Source organism: Carassius carassius, chromosome 46 (genome assembly GCF_963082965.1).
Source record: "Carassius carassius chromosome 46, fCarCar2.1, whole genome shotgun sequence".
NCBI lineage: Eukaryota > Metazoa > Chordata > Actinopteri > Cypriniformes > Cyprinidae > Carassius > Carassius carassius.
In genome coordinates, this window is record NC_081800.1 from 15,230,552 (window position 1) to 15,255,534 (window position 24,983).

The 24,983-nt window shown below is 37.5% G+C and overlaps 1 protein-coding gene across 1 annotated transcript in view; it reads left to right on the plus strand.

The window, feature by feature from the left end:
* LOC132129020 (agrin-like) overlaps positions 1-24,983 on the plus strand; it is a 268,355-nt gene that overhangs the window by 161,277 nt on the left and 82,095 nt on the right. The window contains exon 6 of the mRNA XM_059540418.1: positions 13,173-13,397. Within this exon, the coding sequence (XP_059396401.1) occupies positions 13,173-13,397 (225 nt within the window). The remainder of the gene's footprint in view (positions 1-13,172; positions 13,398-24,983) is intronic.

The following is a 24,983-nucleotide window of genomic DNA, read 5'->3' on the forward strand; positions in this document are numbered from 1 at the left end:
ACCAGTGTCATCTGCTAAAATTATCCTGCATGGTTCTGGTAAATAGTGTTGGGGTCTATGGGGATCTGCACAGGACAATTAAGCCTAAACCCATTCTGTAAATGTGATGCTTTGACCCAAACAATTAGTCATTTCAAATTTTTAAACCATGAGATTTTAAATCCTAAGCTATTATGTGGTTTTAAACTTTTGGACCCCCATGTTGGGATCCATCAGGCTCAAATCTGGCATATCACTTGTAGCTTGTCTTATACCAACACTACCACACAGCTACTCTATATAGGCTCACAAAAAAAACACCCGGATGTCAGCGAGAATATGATCAATGCCATCACCAGAGCTTTCATTCTGCTGCTTATTCCCTGGAGAATGAGTATACTTCTTATACAAATCTGTTTCTCTCGCTCTCCTCCTCTGTCTATGTCTCTCTCTCTCTCTCTCTCTCTCTCCCTGCCGTCCTGCTCACTTCCGAAGGGGGAGGATGTAGTGTTGAAGTGAGATAAGGCAGATTACAGAAGGACGGGCACATTAAAAAGGCACATTTTCCACGCTCTCGCTTCTAATAACAGATGGGAGAGCTTTTTACAACTTATTCATGTATTCATGCATTTGACTGGTCTGAATAATGCATTGTTATTTTTAACCCCTACCACACTTGAGTGGAATGTTGAGTGTAGCAATCAGGGATTTTTTCATAATGTAATGTTCCATTTGGAACCTTTACAACATTTCTTGCACTTTTAGAAATTTCTGAGGGTCCCCTGCCCAATTTTTGGACAGTACTAATTATATTTTAAGAGCTTCATTTGCTTGACCGGAGTGCACTGAATAAAAATGTAGGCGGGTTGCATAAAACCAGCATTTTCATTAGCTGATCATAATCTGTGTGCTCCTAATATGGCTACTTTCCTGATGTAATCTAATTTATATTCACAAGCCAGGCTGATCATTGAAGCACAGCAGTAAAAATCATATAGACCTTTTATAGAAATACTTATTTCAGTAGTATAAAATTTAAATTTCTCCAGTATCTTAAATAAATTATTATTGTGTATATATTTGACTATTTAGTAATAAACTTCAAATATATTTAATTTTGTACCTTGTCTATGTCTATGAATAATTTTACATTCAACAAATTTAGTTACATCATCTACAGTGCTTCATGAGCTGCGTAGTTCATTGGCTCATAAAAGACGTACACAGCCTTTGGCGTTTTCTGTGAATTTCAAATGTTGTTTTGAAATCCCTACGGAGAAAATGAATGGGAAAAATTCTGGAATCATCTGTTGACGAAATGAGTGTTTGTTTTTGCACTAATTTGAACTAGAGTATACAGTTTATTACCCTGTATTTACCATGTCAGTACAGTATGTCTACCATGCACCTTAATATTTGATGGCCGCAGTATGCTTAACACCTTTGCTTTTGAAAGTAATTCAAAAAGACATTTTAAAGAAACAATCATAGCTGATTGGGTGTGATTATATTTTACTATATTTCAAACAACGTTTGAATGCACTCCCGTACTTAAATACATGCACTCGCTGTGCCAGATAATGATTATTGACTGTTACGTTCAGCTTCCTGTTTGTGTAGCACACTGTCAGACACGCCGACACACATACCAGCAGCACAACCACTGCCTTTCCCGTCGTCTTCATGATAATAAGCTGCTATTTGTCCTCTTACTCCTTTTTCTATTTTCCTCACAAGACATCCTCATACAAAGAACTAGTACATCTTACAAGATGAGTTCATTTCGTCCTTTAATAACATTTCCCTCCAACGATGTCCTTCTCGTCCAACCTTCCCCGAATCACGTACACAAACCCATGCCACTTTACACGCTTGCACATTCAAGCATGCATGAGTACAAAGCCATTCATGAAAACCTGCCTGTGTCCACTCAAGGCCCTTTGCAGTAATCACCGAGGTGTCTGCCTGACCTTTCTCAGGTTAATGCAGGAGAGAGCAGCTCTTCCCATCATATGAAGAGATTCTTCATATGACCCTCTCTAGAGCTCTTTGTGTCACTTACAGTCTGCATGGAGAACACATGTGCATGAGAGGCCAGCCCCTTTAAGAGAGATTTCTTTAAATATATAGTAATCAAGTAAAATTATATACAGAGGTGGGTAGTAACGAGTTACATTTACTTCGTTACATTTACTTGAGTGATTTTTTGGGGTAACTAATACTTTTCGGAGTATATTTAAAGATGGGTACTTTTACTCTTACTTGAGTACATTTTTTGGGAAAAATCTGTACTTTTAATTCGTTACTGTGGTTACGCTTCGTTACGCTCCTCTCGTTACTTTATCTTAATGCAATAAATGTTATAACTGCTTCAGTTTATTCCAAACGCGCCGTCTACTTTTCTCTGGACAATGAGCGATGCCCATTCGCAAATGATTCATTCTTTTGAGTCAATTCTGTTCAAAGGCTTGATCAATCCAATTGGCAAACCAGTGAATTGGTTCATGAATCAATGAATTCTCTCGTGTGTTTCACATTTCACAGTGTTAACAGTTTCAGTGATTTTAATGGAAGTTTCTGAGAGTGATTGAAATCTAGACTGTCAGTGAAAATTATCTTTAATAATGTAAATGTTATTTGCTCTCTTTCTGAACAATGAAAGATTAGTAGCAATATTTATATCACATTAACTTTCAATGTTAAATTCACATTTAATATAAAGTCAGTCGTATTAAAAATATGTTAAGGCATGACACCTATATCTGTTACTTAAGTAAACAGACAGGGTTTTATAATAAATTACATAAATTGGAGTAAAGGCTGATGAAATATATAAATTTATACACACACACATACATTTTATCTATATATCTAAATAAAAATAGGCTGAGTATATATGACCCAAAGTAACTAGTAACTAACTACTTGAGTAGATTTTTTATCCGATACTCTTTTACTCTTACTCAAGTAACTATTCAGACTAGTACTTTTACTTTTACTTGAGTAAATATTTCTAGAAGTACTTTTACTTTTACTTGAGTACAGTTTTTGGGTACTCTACCCACCTCTGATCATACATACGTGCAAATATCTATATCTATATCTATATATATATATATATATATATATATATATTAGGGCTGGGAAATTTTATCGATTAATCGATTAATTAATTATTGATTCATTCGAATTTATTGTTTTGCTGAGGAATCATGATTTAGAATATAAATATTACCAAATGTCACAACTAGACATTTTTACAATATGCCGGTGATTACAGTAAAGAGAAAATAATGATCCCATTCCCATTTGTATGCAAGAAGTGCATTAAACATTATTTTACACCAAGGTTTCCCAAATTGGGGTTTGTGATATGATGAAAAGCTAATGATTAAATCATAAAAATGTCTAATTTAACTAATTGTGTGGCCTTTCCATTTTTTGTAATTATAGTGACCTGACTAGTGAATGGTATGTACAGTTCCGTAAAACTGGAAGACTTTCCAAATGTATTTAAGCAGTAGGAACTTTTAGAAAAGAAAATGTAAGAGAAAAAAGAATTACGGAACATTAAATTATGGATAATTTACTGCCATTGTGTAAATATGTAATCTGTAAAAAAGTAACTGTAATATGATCATGAGCATGTTAAAATGTGTATAATTTAATTACAAGTACTTAATTTTGAAATCTGATTACATAATACAGATGACATGTAATCAAATACTACTAGCACTGTATATACAGTATAGCTATAGATATGGATGTATGTATATTTGCTGTCAATGCTCTCTGAGTATCCACATTTTGTATAATGGAGCTGCTAAACCACTTGAAAATCTAATTCCCGTCTCTCCCAACAGACTGTATATTATCAACTTGGAGAACCAACTGATAAATATGTGTTTGTGTGTGTGTTTGAAAGAGATTGCTTGAAGGAAAAGAAAATGATTAGTGTCAAATGTGTCTGCTGATTGTACTCAAAATTAGTTTTATTTTATTTATTTATTTATTGCTTTTAGCCAAAACAAACAATTCCATCTTCACCATTATGTTTTAGCACTGCAGTAACATAGCAGTGTGGGGAAAGATCATTATGTAAGCTGTATATAGCCTACAAAATAAGGTTTCTTGCCCTTTTCTTTGTCTACTATCATAAAACTTTGACCTCTTGAAAGTCCCAAAGCAGTTGCTTTGAATCTGGTGACCTGTTTCTGTTGGAGTGCAGTGCCTGCTTGAGCCCTTATATTGTTAATTAGTTTTGCTTGCTGAAGTAGGTAACACTATAAAACCACTATTGCCCCAACTTGGGGAATTTAACAAATTCCTAACATTAAGTATTAAAGTTTAGAATATATCTTGCCTTGGCCAACATTGTTTGTGCTATGGAAATGCATTTTATATCACCGTATTTTTCAGACTATAAGTCGCACCTGAGTATAAGTTGCATCAGTCCAAAAATATGTCATGATGAGGAAAAAAACATAAGTCGCACTGGCCTATAAGTCGCATTTATTTAGAACCAAGAACCAAGAGCAAACATTACCATCTACAGCCGCGAGAAGGCACTCTATGTTTTCAGTGTAGACTACAGGAGCACTGAGCACCATAGAGCGCCATCTCGCGGCTGGAGACGTAATGTTCTCTATTGGTTCATTTCTCTTGGTTCATCTCTCTTGTTTCATGTCAAATTAATTTTGATAAATAAGTCGCACCTGACCATAAGTCGCAGGACCAGCCAAACTATGAAAAAAAGTGTGACTTATAGTCCGGAAAATATGGTACACCTCCAATCTTGCAACTTTATGAGTTGTGCTGTTACTTCTGCAAGCAGCCAGACATACGACTGTCAACCTGGTAGATGGAATAACAGGCAAGAAAATCCAATAGACTTGAATTGTAGGAGAAACCAGATAAGGTTTGAAAGACTAGAATATCAACTTTTTAGAATATCATGGCTGTTTTGTCCAACTACCTACAACATCCAAGCAATACCTAACATCCTGTGCTGGGTAGTAACTGATTACATGTAATCTGGATTATGTAATAAGATTCCAAAATTTAAGGACCTGTAATTACATTAAATTGCATTTTAAAGTGATCAAAATCAGATTTCAGTTTATTTTTTATAGATAACATGATTACATATTTACACAATGGCAGTAAATTATTCATAATGTACTACACACACCAGCCACTAGTCAAGTGACTATAATTACACAGAAAATGACAATTCCACACAGTTATTATTAACCTTTCATCACCTCATGATCCCCAGTTTGGGAAACCTTGGTGTAATGTAATGTTTGATGCACAAGTATTTTCTTACGAGTTAGGTCAAAAGTAATCAAAAAGTATTTAGAATACATTACCTAATATGTTTTCCAATAGATTGTTACTAACTAGGGCTGCACGATGTGTCGTTTAAGCATCGATATCGCGATGTACAAATCCACGATAGTCACATCGCAGGATGTGCGATGTAGGCTGTCGTAGTTGATCTGTTATTCATTAACTGTACGGCCCGGGCCAGCTGCTCCCCGGCCCTTGACGAATGTGATTCGCAGATTAATTGCACAGCTTAAACATCATAGAGTGAAAGTTTTTTCATTGACAGGACTGAAAAACACATGCAAGTTTAACAGGGCAGAGAGAGAGAGAGCGCGAGAGAGACACAGAGAGAGAGAGCGCGCGAGAGAGACAGAGAGGGAGAGAGAGCGCGTGCACGCGAGAGACAGAGAGAGAGCGTGCGCGAGAGAGACAGAGAGCGCGCGCGAGAGAGACAGAGAGAGAGCGCGCGCGAGAGAGACAGAGAGAGAGCGCGCGCGAGAGAGACCGAGAGAGCGCGCGCGAGAGAGACAGAGAGAGAGCGCGCGAGAGAGACAGAGAGAGAGCGCGCGAGAGAGAAAGAGAGCGTGCGCGAGAGAGACAGAGAGAGAGAGAGCGCGCGCGCAAGAGAGAGACAGAGAGAGAGCGTGCGCGAGAGAGACAGAGAGAGAGAGAGCGCGCACGAGAGAGACAGAGAGAGAGAGAGCCGTCTTCAAACAACAGGAGCGCTGTCTTGCTCTCTCTCCCTCCCGCATATTAATCAATTGACGCGATGGTGTCGATGTTTAAATCATTTAAAATGAGACTGTAAGTGTGCTCACCCCATTTTTGTTTGTAAGAAAAAATATCGCAATATATATCGCAGAAAAATAAAATATCGCAATGTCATTTTTTCCCAATATCGTGCAGCCCTATTACTAACTACAATTTCCATTATGTAATTTGTAATTAGTAATGTACTACAGTTTGTATCTATCCAGCAATGCTAATAACCACCTAGAAGACAAATGAACTAACAATGCTGTAGCAACCACTAATACCTTAGTAACCACTCAGAACATCCTAGCAACTTCTCAGAACATTCTAGCAATTTCCTGGTACCACAACAACAATTTTGCTATTCTTTAAAGGGGTGGTTGATAGCGATTTCACTTTTTTAACGTTAGTTTGTAATGTTGCTGTTTTGAGCATAAACAATATCTGCAAAGTTGCAGCCCTAAAAGTTCAGTCCAAACAGAAATATCGTCTTTTAAAATTTTGGCAGTTTAATGCCTACAAAAAACAGCTGATAAGGGACTACAACAAGCTTCTTCCCAGCTCCATTACATCACAAACCCAGATAAATCCCGCCCCCCCGGGAACACGCAACAAAAGGACGAGGCCATGTTGTGCTGCTTTAGAGAAGAGGAAGAGAAAACTAAGAGTGCACTTAAAAATCTGTGCATAAATGAATGTCTTCTAATGATTCTAAAGGATTCACACACTTCACAACCAATGTTCTAAAACACTGGTTCTCAATCCTGTTCCTCGCTTCACCCTGCTCTGCATCTCTCTCTCTCTCTCTCTCTCTCTCTCCCTCTCTCTCATTCAGATCGTCTCCAACAAACTGTTCCATTTATACACTTATTTTCACAAAGCAATGAGAAGCGTTTTACATGGATGCACGTATGGTTGCTGTGCTGTTTTAAATCTTTAATCGGAATAAAACCTTATACTAAAAGCTAGCAGAAGCAGTAGCATTTACAAACAACAAAATCTAAAAGTATGAGACAACAAAAAACAAACATTAAGAGCCGTGCTTACACAGGTTCTGCACTATCCTCTTTATTATTATTTTCTGCGTCTCAATCAGGCTCAAATTGATAAGCAATACAGAGGACATCATTGTTTACAATACAACCGGAGCACATTCTGAGCTTGAGAGGGGCGGGATGATCAGCATTGCTCTAGATGTGGTTTAGCGAATCACAACACAATGAACCAGCTGACCAATCTCAGCTCATCGCATATTTCTGAGGGAGGGGCTTCATAACGGCAGGAAATAAATCAGGCGTTTGTCAGAGAAGGGACAGATCGGTGTGGAATAAAGGTAAATTATGTGAAAAAAAAACAGTAAACCACCCCTTTAAAACACACTTTTACCTTGTGGCAGTGAGTTTTGTGCCATTCACATTTTCCTAAGAAATTATACTTTTTTTATATTGTATACTACATGCCTCCAGTTTACAGATCCAGAATGCTTGTGTTTTCTGACTTAATTTTCTGCTTCTAGGATTATATAAAACCTTTTGAACATACATTGTTTATCACACTTTTATGCTGGCTATAAAATCAGGGATTATGTTTGAATTCATCTTGATTGTGATCTCTTTCCAGTCGTGGGGATGCGTAGATTTTGCATACTAAGCACACACGTGCTGAATTTAATCCAGTCTTAGGCTGTGATCTGAAGTTTGTGGTAGTGTTTGTAGTGCACTGCATTGGGTTAGCACTCACTAAAGCTCACAGGGGATAAACCTTGCCTCTGATAGACATGTTTGGTACTGTATTAAACACGTGAGCTAACATAGTCCTGCTGGTCTTGCTCGTGATGTTACCTCTGTGTCTTCACGGGCCCAAGGGTTAGACGCTGCTCACCTCGTAAATACAACACAATGCACACTGACAGCTATCACAGGAAAGCAGGAGTGTCTGGCCTTTGAGTCCAACCATAAAAAGATGTGATTTATCCATTTTTGTACCTAATTTTCTTTATCCAAGGGCAACGCTAAGGCGTGCAAAGAAGGAAGACAGCTGCAGTCAAATAAACCCTTTGAAGAAATACATCAAAAGAACAAATCATATCGCCATGTGAGGGATGACAACAGCAGAGGGTGGGACACTGAGTATGGAGGTCATCTGTAGAGGTTCATCTTAATTTTTTGTACTCCTCCAGTTTTTGCTATTGATGCATTGCAGGAAAGATGGCGAAAAAAATGAAGGCTCAGGAATACTATGGATAGTAGATTGTTTTTAAAAATTTATCACGATTAATCACCATTTTGTGCAATTAATCATACACTTCTCATGAAATTATGCACACACCATACATCTTGTTTAAAACTTTCATTTGTCATCATTTACAGTATCCAGCATAATTCTCCAAAATTCGCACAAAACTGAATTTTTGTCATGAACAGAGTCATGGATAAGCGAAACAATATTTTAATAGATCCAAAACACAGGGTAAATCCACAGAATGAACTGGCGTAGACCCGACAAAGAAACATGGGGCAGACTACACTTAAAATACTAAACTTAACGAGGGACAGACAGGTGAGGGGAATCAACTAATAATGGGATAACAAGGACAGGAACAGGAATGACCAAATATGGACATATGAGGGAGAAAATGCACACAAAACAGGTCCATAATCCTGACACTTTACTGCAAGCTTATTTCAAGATAAATGTAGATGTCTTTCCAAAGAAGGATACTTAGACTCTTAGATACTTAGATACTTAGAAATATAATTTGGTTCTTTGGTGTACTTTTAGAGACTCCATGTAATTGATACATTTCTCCACACCAAAGCACACATTTACATTTTTTTTTTAAACTTCAGAGTTCACAGTGTATAGTATATGTACAGTAGACAAATCATGTTGTGATACTGAACAGGACCACATGGAGAGGCCAAACACACCCTTAAACCAAGCTGACTGCATATTTATAATACAGTACACGGATCCATTCAAAATTGCTAAACATAGCACATGACAAACCAAAATATCAACCTAAAAGTGTGTGGAAACAATGTGAATGTACGGAAAGGTGTCAAATATTAATACAAAATAAAAATTCAAACAGGACTGGGTTCTGTGGTCAGATAAAAAAAAATTTTGCAGAGAAAAACTCGAGGAAATCAGCCTATTAATTACTGGACTATTTAAAACCATGGCATAGAAAACAGATTTCTGTTATTCTGGTTTAGAAGGCCATTTTAGTAGGTTTAATCTCTGTCTGGAGAAAACCGCCCCAATGCCACCAAATACTCTTGATTGTGGTTCACTTGTGTTGAATCTATAATATTACTATAGTATAAGAACAGAAGAGATGAGAGCGACACCACCCACAGCTCCTCTCAAGCCTCCTTAACACATACACAAGCTCATACACACGCATACATCTTCTGTCAGGCTGGAGAAGGTTCCCAGGGCTTGCAATGCAGGGTGGATTTTGCCGACCACATCCCGTCAGGATTGCGTAGTGGCCATTGACAGCTCCCTGCACGCATTACACATTAATACATCCCACACTAACACGTTATCGCAGCACTGTCGATCAGTGGTAGATCAGTGGAAGCTTCTCTGGCTGTCTCTATGTCCTCTCACTCTGTTTTTGCCTTTTTGCCAGCTTATTAGTTAGTTGTATAGTTCCTGTCCTAACCTCTTCAGAGCTGGATGAGAGCAGTTAATTGGCTGCAAGAGACATTTCCAGTTTATCAATAGGTAGCTATAGACTCCCACTCTTTCCTCTGGATACTGTATTTCTATCTTTGAAAATGAGCACTAGAGCATAGGAGGAAACGGCTCATCTCCCAGGCGTCCCCAGCGGTCCATAGCCTCTCGGCTTGTGACGCCGGTCACATTCTAACACGCAATTTGCCTGCTTGTCTCAGCCTGAGAGGGCAGCTTATCTGTGCTAACACAGCGGAGTCACGTACACACCTTATACCTTTTGCATTTTAATCAGCTCATTCTTTTCCTCTACTCTCATCAACTCTCGGTGACAATAGGTGGAAAAGCACAGACTGTTATTTAATGGGTTTGCAGAGGCAAATCTGCGTACTGTCACAAAACAAACAGAGCGCCACTGAGAAGGAAGCTGTTTATGTGTACCGTTGGACTCTTCTCAATGTGTACTTCCTGACAGACACATCAGAACTGGATTAAAGAACCGCTTAACATCAGACTGATGAAATCAGAGGTCTTAAAGGCAGGCTTTTGGGGATGAGGCCAATCTGTCGAAGCGGATGTAATGAGTCAGTTAGTTATGACTGTGAGGATGAGGAAAGTACCGGAATGCGTCAGTCCATCTCAAAGGCCATCATAGACTGAACAGACTTGTTTATCATCTTATGGAAAAAATACACTACATAGGTGAGAGAGGGGTCGCAATTAGCAACATGTTAGGGATGAATCATGTGGCAACAAAAAATTATTTTCTAATGTAAAAATATTTTTTTATTTTATTTAAAAATATATGAAAAATAAAATGAAACAATAAAATATTATTAAAACAAATAATTTATTATAATATTATTTTTATAATATTATAATAATATTATTTTTTGCATTAAAATGCATGTTCGGTTTTTTCATGTGCACCTCTCAATCGCTGTCAGCTGTATATGATTGCCTTTTTCTATACATATGATCACATGACAAAAGGTGTGTAGGGTTTTTTTTTTCTTACCCACTGACCCATTTTACCCCATCAGTCCAGAGGTTCTCAACCAGGGCTGTAGCTTGGAAATTCTGGGCCCCCTGAAAAAATATTGATGTGGGTCCTCACTGCCCTCTACTCAAAGTGGTAAAAGATATGGACATGGAGGGCCACATCTGGTGCCATGTTTTGTTTTTTGTTTTGATTTGTAGTTTTTTGTTGTTGTTGTTGTTGTTGTTTTTTTTGTAAAAAAAAAAGAAAAGAAAGAAAAACATAAAATACACACATACTGTATACACATACAGTACATACAATGGTTCCCTGATAGCACACATACATCACAGAGACGTCAACTTGACAGCAAAATGATCAAGTGCATGGCATCCCATAACAATGACATCCCTACATCCCTTGTCTTGCAAAATAACATTTTTGATAGACTTATTAAGCAGTTCTCCTGGCCTCGCTCTCCTTTTCATGACTTTACTGGTACCCAGATTTCCCGCCACAGCATATTCAGTCAGTCTCAGTTCCACTGTCACTTTACTTCTAACTTCAGCTCTTCTCGGAGCAGCCTCAATTCTGATTGATTGTCCTCACTAGGGGCCCTTATAGCCTTAAATTGCCTCTTAACATTCCTTCAGCATTGCTACAAAGTGTAAAAATACAGCCTGTATGTGGTTGTTGTCTGCAGTATAAGGGTGTGTATTAGCACTTACTCCACACAAACATTTACAATGAGTTTTGGAAGTGCGAGTGGTTGGTTAGTTAGCAAGTCCAGGCCGATGAAGTGCGAGGTTCAGACGTGCAAAGACAAGGGAGGCACAGTCATCTTTTTTTAGAGAGAGAGAGGAGGAAAAGAGAATGAACACTTTGATCACACAACACAGGAAAGTGCCACTGATCTCATCCTTATGATGCCCCTTACCAGGTTTATCACATGCGTGTGAGTGGGTTTGTGGAGCGTGGTCCTTAGAGACAGGCACAAACCTTTAATTAAACAAGTGTCTTCTTTTAACAGATTTACACAAAGTAAAACCCACAAAAGACTGTAGGCTGATATGATGCACAGTAGAGGTGAAAACAGGGATGGAGATAGTGAGAATGAATTAGAGCCGATGGTGTGTCTAAAGACAGTAGGAAATGAAACTAGCCCTCTCTGAAGTGACACGGTCCGTTCCTTTTTCAGCATCTCTGTGTTTGTCAATGCCTCATGAATATGTATCATCTAAATAATACTGATAATACTCTGAGTATCAAAAATAGACATGTATTCATTAAAGTTAAATAAAGAAATAACGAGTATACAGGAGTATCATGGTCATGGTTTTATATAAATTTACAATTAGTGAAGCTTTAAAGCTTCTAAAAGGATGCAAAATATAAAAATGGTCAATGTCTTGTGTGTTACAGGTATATTAAAAATGTCATGATAGCTTTCTGATAAGCATACTGAAATAAGGTTCTTGTTAACTGTATTTCTCATCTAGTGAGGTGTTAACCGCTGCAATCAAATATTTGAGTCCCTAAACCGGATTTGAGATCCACTTTGTGAACAAACTAGTTTGAAACTGATTTGTTGCGGTGTTATTATAAACTGAATCTTATGAAATAGTTTTTTAAGATCTGTTTGTGTCGGGTTTGGAACAACATAAGTAAATGATGATAGAAATTTCATTTTTGTGTAAATCATTTCTTCGTCTTCATTCCTGAGTGGTGGATTGTTTAATAAGAAATATACAGTCTTTTGCAGAAAAAACAGGGCTTTCTTATTTTCAGATTGAAGAAAGCTGATTAGGTCCCTCCAGTATTAGGACGGGTACGCTGAAGCATAGCAGTTGAGAATGTTTTGTGAATGCTAAGCTTGCTTGAAATGTCCCGTGGTGAATTAGAGTGACTTGTTTGTACACCCACCCAGCTGTGACCGAATATTCAAGTCCGGGGCACTGAGCTGTTCTTCATCCCGGGGCACTCCCACTTCACTCTGCCATCTTTATCGACACGGGGCACGTCTGAGCCGTGTGGAGGTGCTGGGAGACCGTGCCTCATTTTAACCCAATCTTATCTCAGTAATAGGGTTCGTGTTTGGAGTTCACCCATGAACTCCCACCTTAAACAGACTTTATAGTGTGAACATGACAAGCAGCAAGCCAATTATCCAAACACGACCAAGAGTACATCATGTAATTAGTGATAACATTAATATTATTAATATGTATTAATATTAATAACATTTTGGCATGTAATTCATCTTGTACCATGTGTGCTAGATGCATAAATAGGTACAATCATACTGTCATAAACCATAAAACTACTAAACCAAGTCCAATGAGCAACTACATAGCAACACTCTAAGAGCTACTTACAACATCTTAGATGGTGTCAAATGTTATTCAGGCATTTTCTACACTCATATTCTCCTTTCCTTGTTTTTCAGCCCTGAAGGACCCATGCAGTGAGGTGACCTGTAGTTTTGGCAGCACCTGCATTCAGTCATCTGACGGTCTGTCCGCCAAGTGCATGTGTCCTCTGAGTTGTGAGAATGTCCCCGAGCAAATGGTGTGTGGCAGCGATGGCTTGGACTACCGAAGTGAATGTGAGCTCAACATGAAAGCCTGCGCCACTCAGAAGAACATCCGTGTGCATCACCAAGGCCGCTGCGGTGAGTCTGTTGAGCCTTTAAATAGCCATTAGCAATCCATTTACTGTGATTATCACATGTACAGTCATGGCCGAAAATATTGTCACCCTTGGTAAACATGATAAAAAAAGGCTGTGAAAATTAATCTGCATTGTTAATCCTTTTGATATTTTATTTTTTTTAAATCACAAAAATCTAACCTTTTATTGGATAATAAGAATTTAAAATGGGGGGAAATGTCATTATGAAATAAATGGTTTTCTCTAATACACACTGGCCACCAGAGGTGGAAAGAGTACAAAAATATTCTACTCAAGTAAAAGTACCATTACATTAATGAAATTTTACTTAAGTACAAGTAAAAGTACCAGTCTAAAAAATCCACTCAAGTAAAAGTAAAAAGTAGCTCATTTAAAATTTACTCAGAGTAAAAATTACTTAGTTACATTTTAACAGTGGGAGGGAGTCAAAAATGGGACAGACCAAGGGTGTCAAACTCAGTTCCTGGAGGGCCACAGTCCTGCACAGTTTAGATTTAACCCTAATTAAACACACCTGATCCAGCTAATCTAATCATTTAGGTTTATTTGAAAACTACATGATATGTGTGCTGGAGCAGGGTTAGAACTAAACTCTGCAGGGCTATGGCCATCCAGGAACTGAGTTTGACACCCCTGGGATAGGTCTATTAATCTCAAACTAGTTGTTTTTAATTAAAGGAATCAGTTATTTAGAATAATAAAACATTTGGGCTGTTATCTGGCAAATCAGTATCAACAAACTCATCTTTTCAATACAGAGGAAATGCAAAAGCTTCATCGGACGTGGCATTTAGATGTATTACACTGTTTAGTGCAGGACAAGAATGCATTGCAATAATGTTTTGATATGCCAGACATAAAATGTTGAATACTCATTTGAAATTATAAAAACTTAATTATAAAAAAAAAAAATCAAAAGATACTTTAAATGTGAAATTAAAATGGCCAGTATGTGTCAGCAAGTCACTGTTAATAAGTGAGTCATTGCGATTGAACCAAATCATTTAAACGGTTGATTCATTCAGAAACGAAACACTGTCATGTTGCTCAGAGATGCAAAATTTTGCTTTGGTGGCTGTGTTTGGAATAAATTTTTGTTGTAGAAATAGAGCAAAAACAATGGCAATATGGTGTCTAAAACGCAAGTCTCTTAGTTTACTGTCCTGTTGTAAAAAAAAAAAAAAAAAAAAAATATATATATATATATATATATATATATATATATATATCAGTGGCGGCTGCTGGTCTTTCAAAGAGGGGAAGCTCATTTTCGGCCTACATTATAACCCTCTGATGGTCTTCATTTGTAGTGACACTCGGGGTCTTTTTGACCCCAGACAATAACATTTCATTTTGTAATAGTAAAATATTTAAATTTTTTACAAATATAATTTTACTCTGTTCATTTATGTTTTTACTAAACTTTGTACAGTTTTTGGAGGATTTAAATCTTTTACATTTCTATAAATAAATAAATATTTATTTAAATAGGCTTTTTTTTTTTTACAAAAAAAGAAAAAAGCATTTCAGGTAAAATTCACTTCATAAAAGACCCAGATTTCTAACTTTCATACATGGGGATACCATGGATAATTTTATAAGGTTTAATGTAAGATTTTTGCCCATTTTTGGGGAAATTCAGTTAAAAAATTGTAATAAATCACTTTAACCACTAGATGGCTATAGTGTGTGTGTGTGTGTGTGTGTGTGTGTGTGTGTGTGTGTGTGTGTGTGTGTGTGTGTGTGTGTGTGTGTGTGTGTGTGTGTGTGTGTGTGCGCGCGCGCGCAAATTTTCAATCTGTCTTAGTTACCAATTTAATTTTGTGGTGGTTCTGCATTTTACAAATATCAAGAAATATTGCCGCAGTTTGTCTTTCGAATACACTTGAGAAATCCGCGATCATGGGACTGAGCGTGAAACAGCTTCACCGACTTCTTATGGTGCAGACCGCTGTCAGTCAAAAGGAGATCGACAGATCCTCCAATCATCACGCGGAAGCCCAGTCTTCATTCACCTCCAGAGACGCTGAGCGTCCGTGGGCGGGACATAATCGCAGCATTTATCCAATGACCGTCTAGCTTCGGAGCACTGAAAAAAACTGTTCAAAGCAGCCCCATCGAAGTCAATGGACGCTCGGCTTCAACAGGGAAATGCACTGTGACGCTACGGGAATGTATGAGAAGAAAATCGAGTCAGCCGACATGTAGCTGATTAACACAATACATAATACACAATAGTACATATTTGACCGTTGGGTTTTTTTTTTTTACAATAGAGGGGAAGCTGAGCTTCCCTTACAGTCTTAAAGAAATCCCCACTGATCTAACTATATATATATATATATATATATATATATATATATATATATATATATATAGTATATACAAAGAATGCTGTCTTGTCCTCTAAAAATCATAATCACACACACACACATATATATATATATATATATATGTGTGTGTGTGTGATTATGATTTTTAGAGGACAAGACAGCATTCTTTGTGTGATTTTGATTCTAAATGATTTTGATTGATTTCATTCTAAATGCATTTCAACAGACTGAATCACACAGTGAAAGAACACTCTAAATGCGCGCGTACATCATTAAAACAACAATTATGATATTATCGCAGACAATATATATCGCACACTCCGCACCAGTCTTTTTGGCTAATTTGTGCAAAACCTCTTGCTAAAATGTCAAAGCATCATTTTAACCACCAATGCAATGACGCAATTATTTAGCTCACCTCTATATGCTTACGTGGGGTTGATGTCTTGTCGAGATTTTATAAACTGCTAGTTTGGTCTCCCTAGGCAAGCACAGCATAATAGAGCATACATATGGCCAGGGGTTCACTTCATTTCCTTGAGTTCAACTTCAGAATATGACGGGGTTTCGTTTTCAGCGGTGTCTGCACCACCACTAACGCCTGTTTTGTCCGTCTGCATCTTTCTTGTGATTTTAGCGCCAGTTTGCCCTCCTGCCCATTATTTACTGACATAGCTTCCAGGGAGCGATTTTTTTTTTTTACTCAGTAATTAATGTGTTTTAAAACTTAGCGAAGTACAATACTTCAAACAAAATATACTTAAGTAAAAGTAAAATTACAGATTAAAAAAAATACTTTAAAAAGTAGAAGTACACAAAAAAGCTACTCAATTACAGTAACGCGAGTAAATGTAATTCGTTACTTTCCACCTCTGCTGGCCACAATTAATGGCACCCTTTTATTCAATACTTTTGGAAACCTCCATTTGCCAGTTTAACAGCTCTAAATTTTCCTATAAATGCCTAATGAGGTTAGAGAACACCGGACAAGAGACACATGTCCTCTTCCAGGCGTTTTTTTTGTAACATTTTCTGTTGATTGGAAATTCTGAATTATTGACCTGATGGTGGAAATGGGAATTTTCATTGTGACTGATGGTTGAGGGAATTTGGGCTTTTTTTCCCCTCCTATTTATATTTATGTGAAACAGGAAGCCATGGCTGGATAAATTCATGTTCATAATCATCCTGGAGTGCTCAAAATTGTGAATATGAATGGGAATATACTTCAGAGATATTTTACTCTTATGAATTTCTAGGGGTGTCAATAATTGTGTCCAGTGTGTATTTGAGAAAAAACATTTATTTCATAATGATATTTCCCTCCATTTTAAATTATTATTATCCAATAAAATTTCAGATTTTTGTGAATTTTTTAAATAAAAAATCAAAAGGATTATCCATGCAGATTAATTTTCACAGCCTCCTTTGATCATATTTACCAAAGGTGCCAATATTTTTGGCCATGACTGTAGTTCTGTTACCATCTTGCCATTCTTGCATTGTAGCTTCCATAAAAGTGGTCGCAGGTCATTTTGACTATTTAAATAATAATAAAAATATATAATAAAATTATATTGTTATTATTTTACATGGCAGAAAAGTAACATAATTTGATGTAATAAAATTAAAATAATATGCAAATTAATTGATTAATAAGAACATAAAATGTAATAATAATAATAATAATAATAATAATAATAATAAAATATATACAATTCTCTGATTACGTAAATCATCAAATGTATTGCATTATCCCCAAGGTGATTTTGGATTCTGAATGCTTGTAGAAGAGTATTGTGGCTTAATTTCGAGTAAAAAATTCACATGATCCGTTATTCTGCTGAAAGCTCCCGTCACATCACACTTGGCCATGCAAACTGTCTGGGTTTTTGAGCTCTTCTTCTTTGATTAAATCCTAGCTGTTTCATGTTAGTGGGGAGTTTGAGTGATGAGGACAGAGTGTGGTTCATGAAAAGCCCCCTTCCCACCCTGCACTGCCTAATGACATTTCCCTTCTGCGCTGCCTGACGAGCTGTCAGATTCTTTTTTTGGCTTATTCCGCCCATCTCTGACATTTCAGAGTTTTATTTTGATCTCTTTTATTCATCTGTACTCCATGATGAGGTCTGGAAACATTCACATTTTAAAGAGAAAACTGGCATGTTAGGAAAGTTCCCCATATATTTGCTCTAGCATACCCTGCTGATCATTAGATCATTTTCAGTTGCTTCCTTATTCTTTATTGGTTAACGAAGATCAAACTCTCCTTCATATTTCACCTTGCCATTTTTTTACTGGACATTATTAGACTTGTTAAAAAATGTAGGACAGTTAGATGATCCACAGCCGAGTCTGCAGTGCAAAAAAATAATTTTCTTAATATGTATTTTTGTCTTATTTTTCAGTTAAAAAAAGATCAATTTACTTGGAGCAAAAATGCATAAGATATTGAGACTTGTTTAAAAGAGAGTTTTCTTTAAAGTAAGTATATTTTTCTTACTTCATTGGCATTGGAAATGTTCCAGTGCACAAATCTAACAGAAGTTAGAGAGGTTTTTGCCCATGGGGCTAGAAACATAAACGTTATTGAAAATATTTTCTCTGAAAACAAGTTTCATTAACCTGTGCAGTTTTGCCTCTCAAGTGTTTTATGAGTGTTTTATGCTGATATATATATTGCTGTATTTTTTATAAACTTTCTGAAAGCAAGTCTTGTGTCTTGTCTGGGGAGTGTGACATTGTGGTGTTTCCTGCGGCAGAGCGAGGCAGACAGACTCTTGTAAATGATGGCTCTCTGGGCGGCAGGGCTGGATGAATGCCTCGGGTCCCAGAGGGCATGTGGAGTATGTTTCTCTGCGGCTCTTGGGAGAGTGTCATTCATTTGAACCCCCTCGAGAGTACAAAGCACCAAGGAGGACAGACATCAACAACTCTAAATCTAACTTAGAGCCCCCATCCTTGTGGTTACTGACTCCGATTCAATCATCACTGAGGGACACTACATCGACTTGTATTGTTTTAAAATAACAATGAAATTAAATAAGACAGAATAAGAAATCTCACCTCTAAACTGTCTATACAACAAAAGTCAAGTCTTTCACTGCATATAATCATTTGCTTTGTTTTCAAGGAAAAATATTTAAACATCCTTAACATAAGACATACTGTATATGTGAGAATTTGAAACCGAGGTATTTATTACTTTTGTTTTGCAAGAAAACATCTAAACATCCTTAAAAGGGGATACCTTTACTTGTGAAGCAAAAGCAGTAATTACTATTTAAATAATTATTATTTTGTCTTGTTTTCAGGAAAACATATTTAAACATTTAAAAAAAAAAATAGGTTCCCTTTCAGTCGGTCACTCTCGACGCCACGTCGGTGACCGACGAATATGGGATATCGCTTCAGTAGACCAATCTACTTCGAGTGTAAACTAAATGAGCCAATGCACATTCCAGCTGCCGCTGATCACTGCGTGAGTATACGGAGGCAGCAGGTGCAATGCATTCCAGCTTTTCGCTTCGGAGCCGAGCGTTAGTATCGCTCTGCTCAACTGTGTCTGCTGTGAACTACGAGTTTAGCATGCTCTCGGAAGCTTCGTGTGTTGGCGAGACGGCGCTTCAGCGGCAGTCGTTCCTGTGTCGAGTGGATTGCACACTTCAGGCTGCACTACCTCTGTCGTGTTGCAAGCGGCCAATTCTCCTGTGCGCCTCAGCACTAAAAGAGCATTTCCTAAAGAGCAAATTTCTCTAATAGAGCTTCACGGGTGCGTCTTTGTAAAGACGACGGATCGTCCTTATAAGGATGCCGTTTCCCCCATGCGTTTCTGGGTGCGGTCGTTACCTGGCAACGGGTGATGGTCACGATCGCTGCCTCACGTGTCTGGGCGTCGGGCGTACCAGCGGTATCCAGTGGGACTCCCCCTGACCAGATGTCGATCTCAGCATCCGAGGGAGAGCTGTCGGATGACGATTCGGCTGTGCTACCGCCCTCTGGGACGGTGGCAAAGCCTGAGTCGGATCCCGAAGTGGCAGCTATGCTTTCCCGGGCCGCTGAGAGGGTAGGGCTCGAGTGGAATCCCCCACCGCGTCCTGAACCCTCGCGGCTGGATGATTGGTTTCTCGAGGGGGCGCGCGTTGGTTCTCAGCACCCCACCCCAGTGCCTTTCTTTCCGGAAGTGCATGACGAGCTCACCAAGTCGTGGATGGCAACTTTTACTGCCAGAAACCGGCTGGTGGGCTCCTCCTCCCTCACCACCCTCCATGGCGGTGCAGCGAAGGGGTATTTAGGAATCCCCTCGGTGGAACGGGCGGTAGCGATGCAATTGAGCCTTTGCATTCAGTTGAGCTTAACCCACTGGAGTCTAAGGGTATTTTTGGGGCCTGGAGAAGTTTTGTCATGCCCTGACATTTGTGCTTTTTTCAGTTTCTTATAAATATCTAAATGGATAAAGTCTAATCTCACTGTAATCAGCACAAATTGGGCTGTAATAATATGTGAAATTATATTATATCATGCACGTACATGATTGGGTTTTTGAGAAAAAAAATGTTATGCGTGGTTAGTGAAAAACTAAAAATGTTAAAACACTTGAATAAGGCAAAAAAAAAACATAAAGAACAATGGTTCTCGGGATTTTTGAGAACTGGAGCTTGTAGCCTAGAATTTTTCTTTCTAAATTATGTGAAAATCATCTTGTTTACTCACTCACAGAAAACAATATATTGATTTAAATTTTCTAAGACACTTTTTGTTGGTAAAAGTCATATGCGAGTAGGCGTCAACTATCATGAATATCATTGTGATTTACACCTGAGAAGACAAAGGCCTGCATAATGAGCTGCATAATGAGCCTTTCAGTCATCTATGCCACTGAGAGGGAAGAGTTACAAGAAAGAATGTGAAGACAAAATAAATCTATATAATTTTATGTTTGTAGTTTATTTATAATATATTTAATTATCCCACAACATAATTTAATATCCACTTGGGGGAGCAGTTAAACAGTTTATTAGGAGCAATCAAAGCTGACTTTCAAACTAATTTTTTGGATCATTACTCCAGTGACACGCTGCGCTTCAGTTTGAATCTGAATAGCGCGTTCAGCACGGGGGCGTGGTCACATTAGACATAATGAAGGGAGACTTGAAAAACGGACATCACGTTGTTTTCATATGGATTACTTTAACACAGAATATCTGTTTTCGGCAGCACTTATTTAGTTTAAAAGTAGACATGTCAAGCTTTCTATAGATATCTCTCTCATGTCTCTTCGTTGAGTATTCACGGAGTTACAGTTCATTTTAATGACGTGTTTATAAATGAAGATCAGCACAGACAAAGGCTGCAGACAGCACACCTTGTTTGTTGTCTTTATTTTATAAGTGCATAAAGTTTTGTTTGTGGATGCCATAACCCTGGCTTATCAGGCTCAGGATGTGCACTACCCGTTCAGGTTGCGAGCTCACTCAACTAGAAGTGCACATCTAAACATTTTAACAACTACATAATTTTGGCATCTCAAGTATATTTATCTTGTTTTAAGGATGTGTACATATTTTTTCTATTAAAAAAACAACAACAACACAAGTACAGATTAAGAATTATTTCAGTGTTGCTGATATTTTGTCAGGATTGAGGAACAAAACAAACAAACCCACAATCAATCGTAGAGCAGGACATGGGCCACTGTTATTTCAAAGCCCAGTTAGACACATTTTTGGCCAGCTCTGTATACACATTCATTCCCGTAAATGAACTGTTCCTCCAACACATGCATTAAGGTCTTGGCCAGCAACTATTAGGCACACAGATACAGGGTCTGGACTAATGGAGCGGCCTCATACACACTCCCTGCTGGAGCAGGGCTCAGTATGTCTGGCTAATTACAGCCAACCCTGCATGGCACTGTTAGGCAGCGATACACTGAATGCTGGCTGCAGCCGGCCTCTCTTAATGGGAGCTAATGTTTATTCCAGTGGTAATGGCTGGATTGCATGGCGAAATGTTGTTGGAGGCGCTGCCCGCATTGTGCTGGACCCTTTTGGTCGAGCTCCATACTCCCCTCCTTTGAGAGCCGTCATATTATTGTGTTAGTATACACCAGTCCCTGACCTGGCAGAAACACTTTGTCAGCCCGCCTCTCACCTTGGGCTTTTATGCTTAATGCTTGTATATTTGAAGAGTTTGGTTTAAATCCAGTTTGAGATTTTCAGAGATTTATTATAAAACTTGACCCCCCCCCCCAAAAAAAAATGCAATAAATCCACTGAATCAATATAAAAGTTATTTTATATTTTATATTTAAATACACAACAAAGTAAGTTGATCCACATACAGTATGACAGCCTCTGAACTTGGTCAATACTAATCTTATTAATAGCTTACGTTTCTTTCCCACCGCAGAAACCACCACAGATTCATCAATGGCGTCAAAAAAAAAAAATATGTAGGGCTGCACGATAAATCACATGCGATTGTCATGCACATCTCGTCAGTAAAGCCAGTTCTGTGATCAGTAGTAAATCTCCATCACATGCTTTCAGATGGAGCGGTGTTTAATACAAAGAGCCATAAATCGTTGACAAGCTAAGTAATATTGCATTCATAATTGAAGGCGATTCATCTGTGATTATGAACGCGATATTGAGTAGCTTGTCAGTTGCTGTTTACAATGCGTGTAATGGTGAGCTGTTATTGGTTGAGAGGATGTATCGCATTCAACAGAGAAGGGAGACTAGCATTTTTCATGGTTTGGAAAGATGAAAACATGACAAAATAACATGGCGGATATTGCTTTTTGCGTAAAATTATAAATTGATTTTCAATACCGACCAGATACAATACCGATTTTGGCAGGAACTCAATTTTAAAACAACTAATTATTAATCTGAGGAGCAAAAATAATCATTTATTTCGTCTAATTTTTTAGAAGAAAAAAACTAACATCAAAGAGTATAAATTTACTTGATAAACTAAAATAATCTAATTTTGTTTTGTCTTGATTTAAAAGAAAACATCTACACAACTTTATTCATTAATTCATAGAAGTGCTAGAAATACTGGGTTTGATTTGTGTGCATTTAGGATGGGTTGACTTAACTGACTGCATCCTTAAAAGTAAGTAAGGATGCTTAGATTTTTTTTCTTGTAAAACATGACAAAAATACTGATTAAGAATGAATGAATTTATTAATGAATTTATGTATTGATTGATTGATTTTGAATTAGATTTTTGTGCATTTAAGGTAGGTTAGTATCTGACTAGTCAGTTTCTAGCCTAATTAGTCGACTAGTCATTCAGGAAAAAGCCACTGGCTAGTTGATTCTGAAAAAATGTCGTTTCATACATCCCTAGTGTGCTTGTGTCCATCTGTCCATCTGTGTGTTATTTGCTTTCATGACGTCTCTCTATCTCTTTGGCTTTTTTCTTCATTTCCCACTTATTTTGTTCCCACTTTCTAGTTCTCTTTTTTTGCCTGTGTTCTTCCTCTCCTCTCATTCTTTGCTTTGTTTACGTGTTTTGTTTTTCTTGTCTAATTACCTCTGTCCTTTCTGTCTCTTTCTCTCTTGTCTTTTTTTCTCTCTGTCTCCATGCTTCTTTCTCTCCTGCGACTCGCTCGCGGCTCGGCATTGTCTTAGCACGACACCGGCTGATAAGTCCTTTGTGTCGTCTTGTTTCTGAAAAGTGTGGAGGCTGGCGAAACTGTCACACTTATTTCAATAACCATCATGGCATTTCTATTACAATTATGATCTTGCCATACAAGGCCAGGGCCCGGAGCCCCCTGCAGCCACAAAGACCCATCAGCTCCCACATACTCATCACTCCCATCCCGTCAGCTGTCACCCTTATCTTTTCACATTTTAGTATTTCTTCTCAATAAATGACACATCACTGACAATAGCTCCATCAATACTGCATAGAAGATGCAATGGCATTATTGCTGGAGAGAAGTGGTTTGGACATGCTCAGATACCAAATAATCTGGTCCTGGAGGTGCACTGCCCTAAAGAGTTTAAATTAGTGCTGTCAAAATGAGTGCTGCATTAATTTAATGCAATTAACAGCAGTGGCAGTTCTTAAAGCAGCCAAAATAACCTAATAACCCAGCTGTTGTGATGTCTGTTAATCAAAGAACCAAAGAAAAAAAGCTTTAAGGATTAATCTATATTTAATTTAAGTTAATGTTAAGTGGGATTAATTGCGATTAATTTCAGAAAAAGAAATGTGCAAATAATTAATCAAGATCTTCAGGAAAAATATATGTATACTGCTGTTTAAAAGTTTGGTGTCGGTAAGATTTATGTATTTAATGTTTTTGAAAGAAGGTTACATTTATTTGATTAAAAATCCAGTAGAACAGTGAAATATTATTTTAAATAACTTTTCTGTTTTTAATATTTTATATTAAAAACAAATACGCACTTTTGAATGATGGTGTAAATGTGATTGATTAAGGTTGAAACTAAACTCGATATTAAGTTATTAAAAAGCCCAATATTATGCTGAGGTGCTCGTGTGGGCAATACATGTTTGAGGTTGGCTCGTGTTACACTTTTCTCCCTGTCATTACTGTTGTTTTTAAGGTTGGAAATGTGAATAAGAACATATTTCCTAATAAAAACTTCGAGACCCAAATTGTTTGTTTTGTTGTGGTTTAATAAAAAATATGACAAAAGAAATGTGTATGCTAGTTGTTAGTTACCATCCTGAATTGAATAATAGAAAAAAGAAAAGACGAAATAGCTTTCTTTGTACTGTGTTGGCTTATATAAAGAATTTACTTTTTAATACTTAAGATGTTTGTCATCAGATACAGTAAATACTCTGACAGTATGCACATTTGGATGCAGTGAATAGAACACAGAGTCTAGTGTGATCTCACCTAAACTATTCTATGTACTACTAAAATAATAGTGACAAAAGGCCTACAAAATTTAATTGCGAGGCAACAGAATGGATGCCGTGTTGTGCAAGATTGAATCACCCTTCCCTAATGCCTCAAAAACATAGCAAGATAATCAAAAGTAATCAAAAAGAACATTGCAGTACAGTAATCAAAAGAACATTGCTACACTAATAGGAAAAGCTGTTAGTATGCCAACTGATACCTAAATGAAACACAAAGAAAGCTTTGGTAGTATTTGTTAAAATATTTGGCTAGCAAGCTAACAGATCGGATTATCAACAGAAGACAATGAAATCAAACAGGAGTCATGAACTG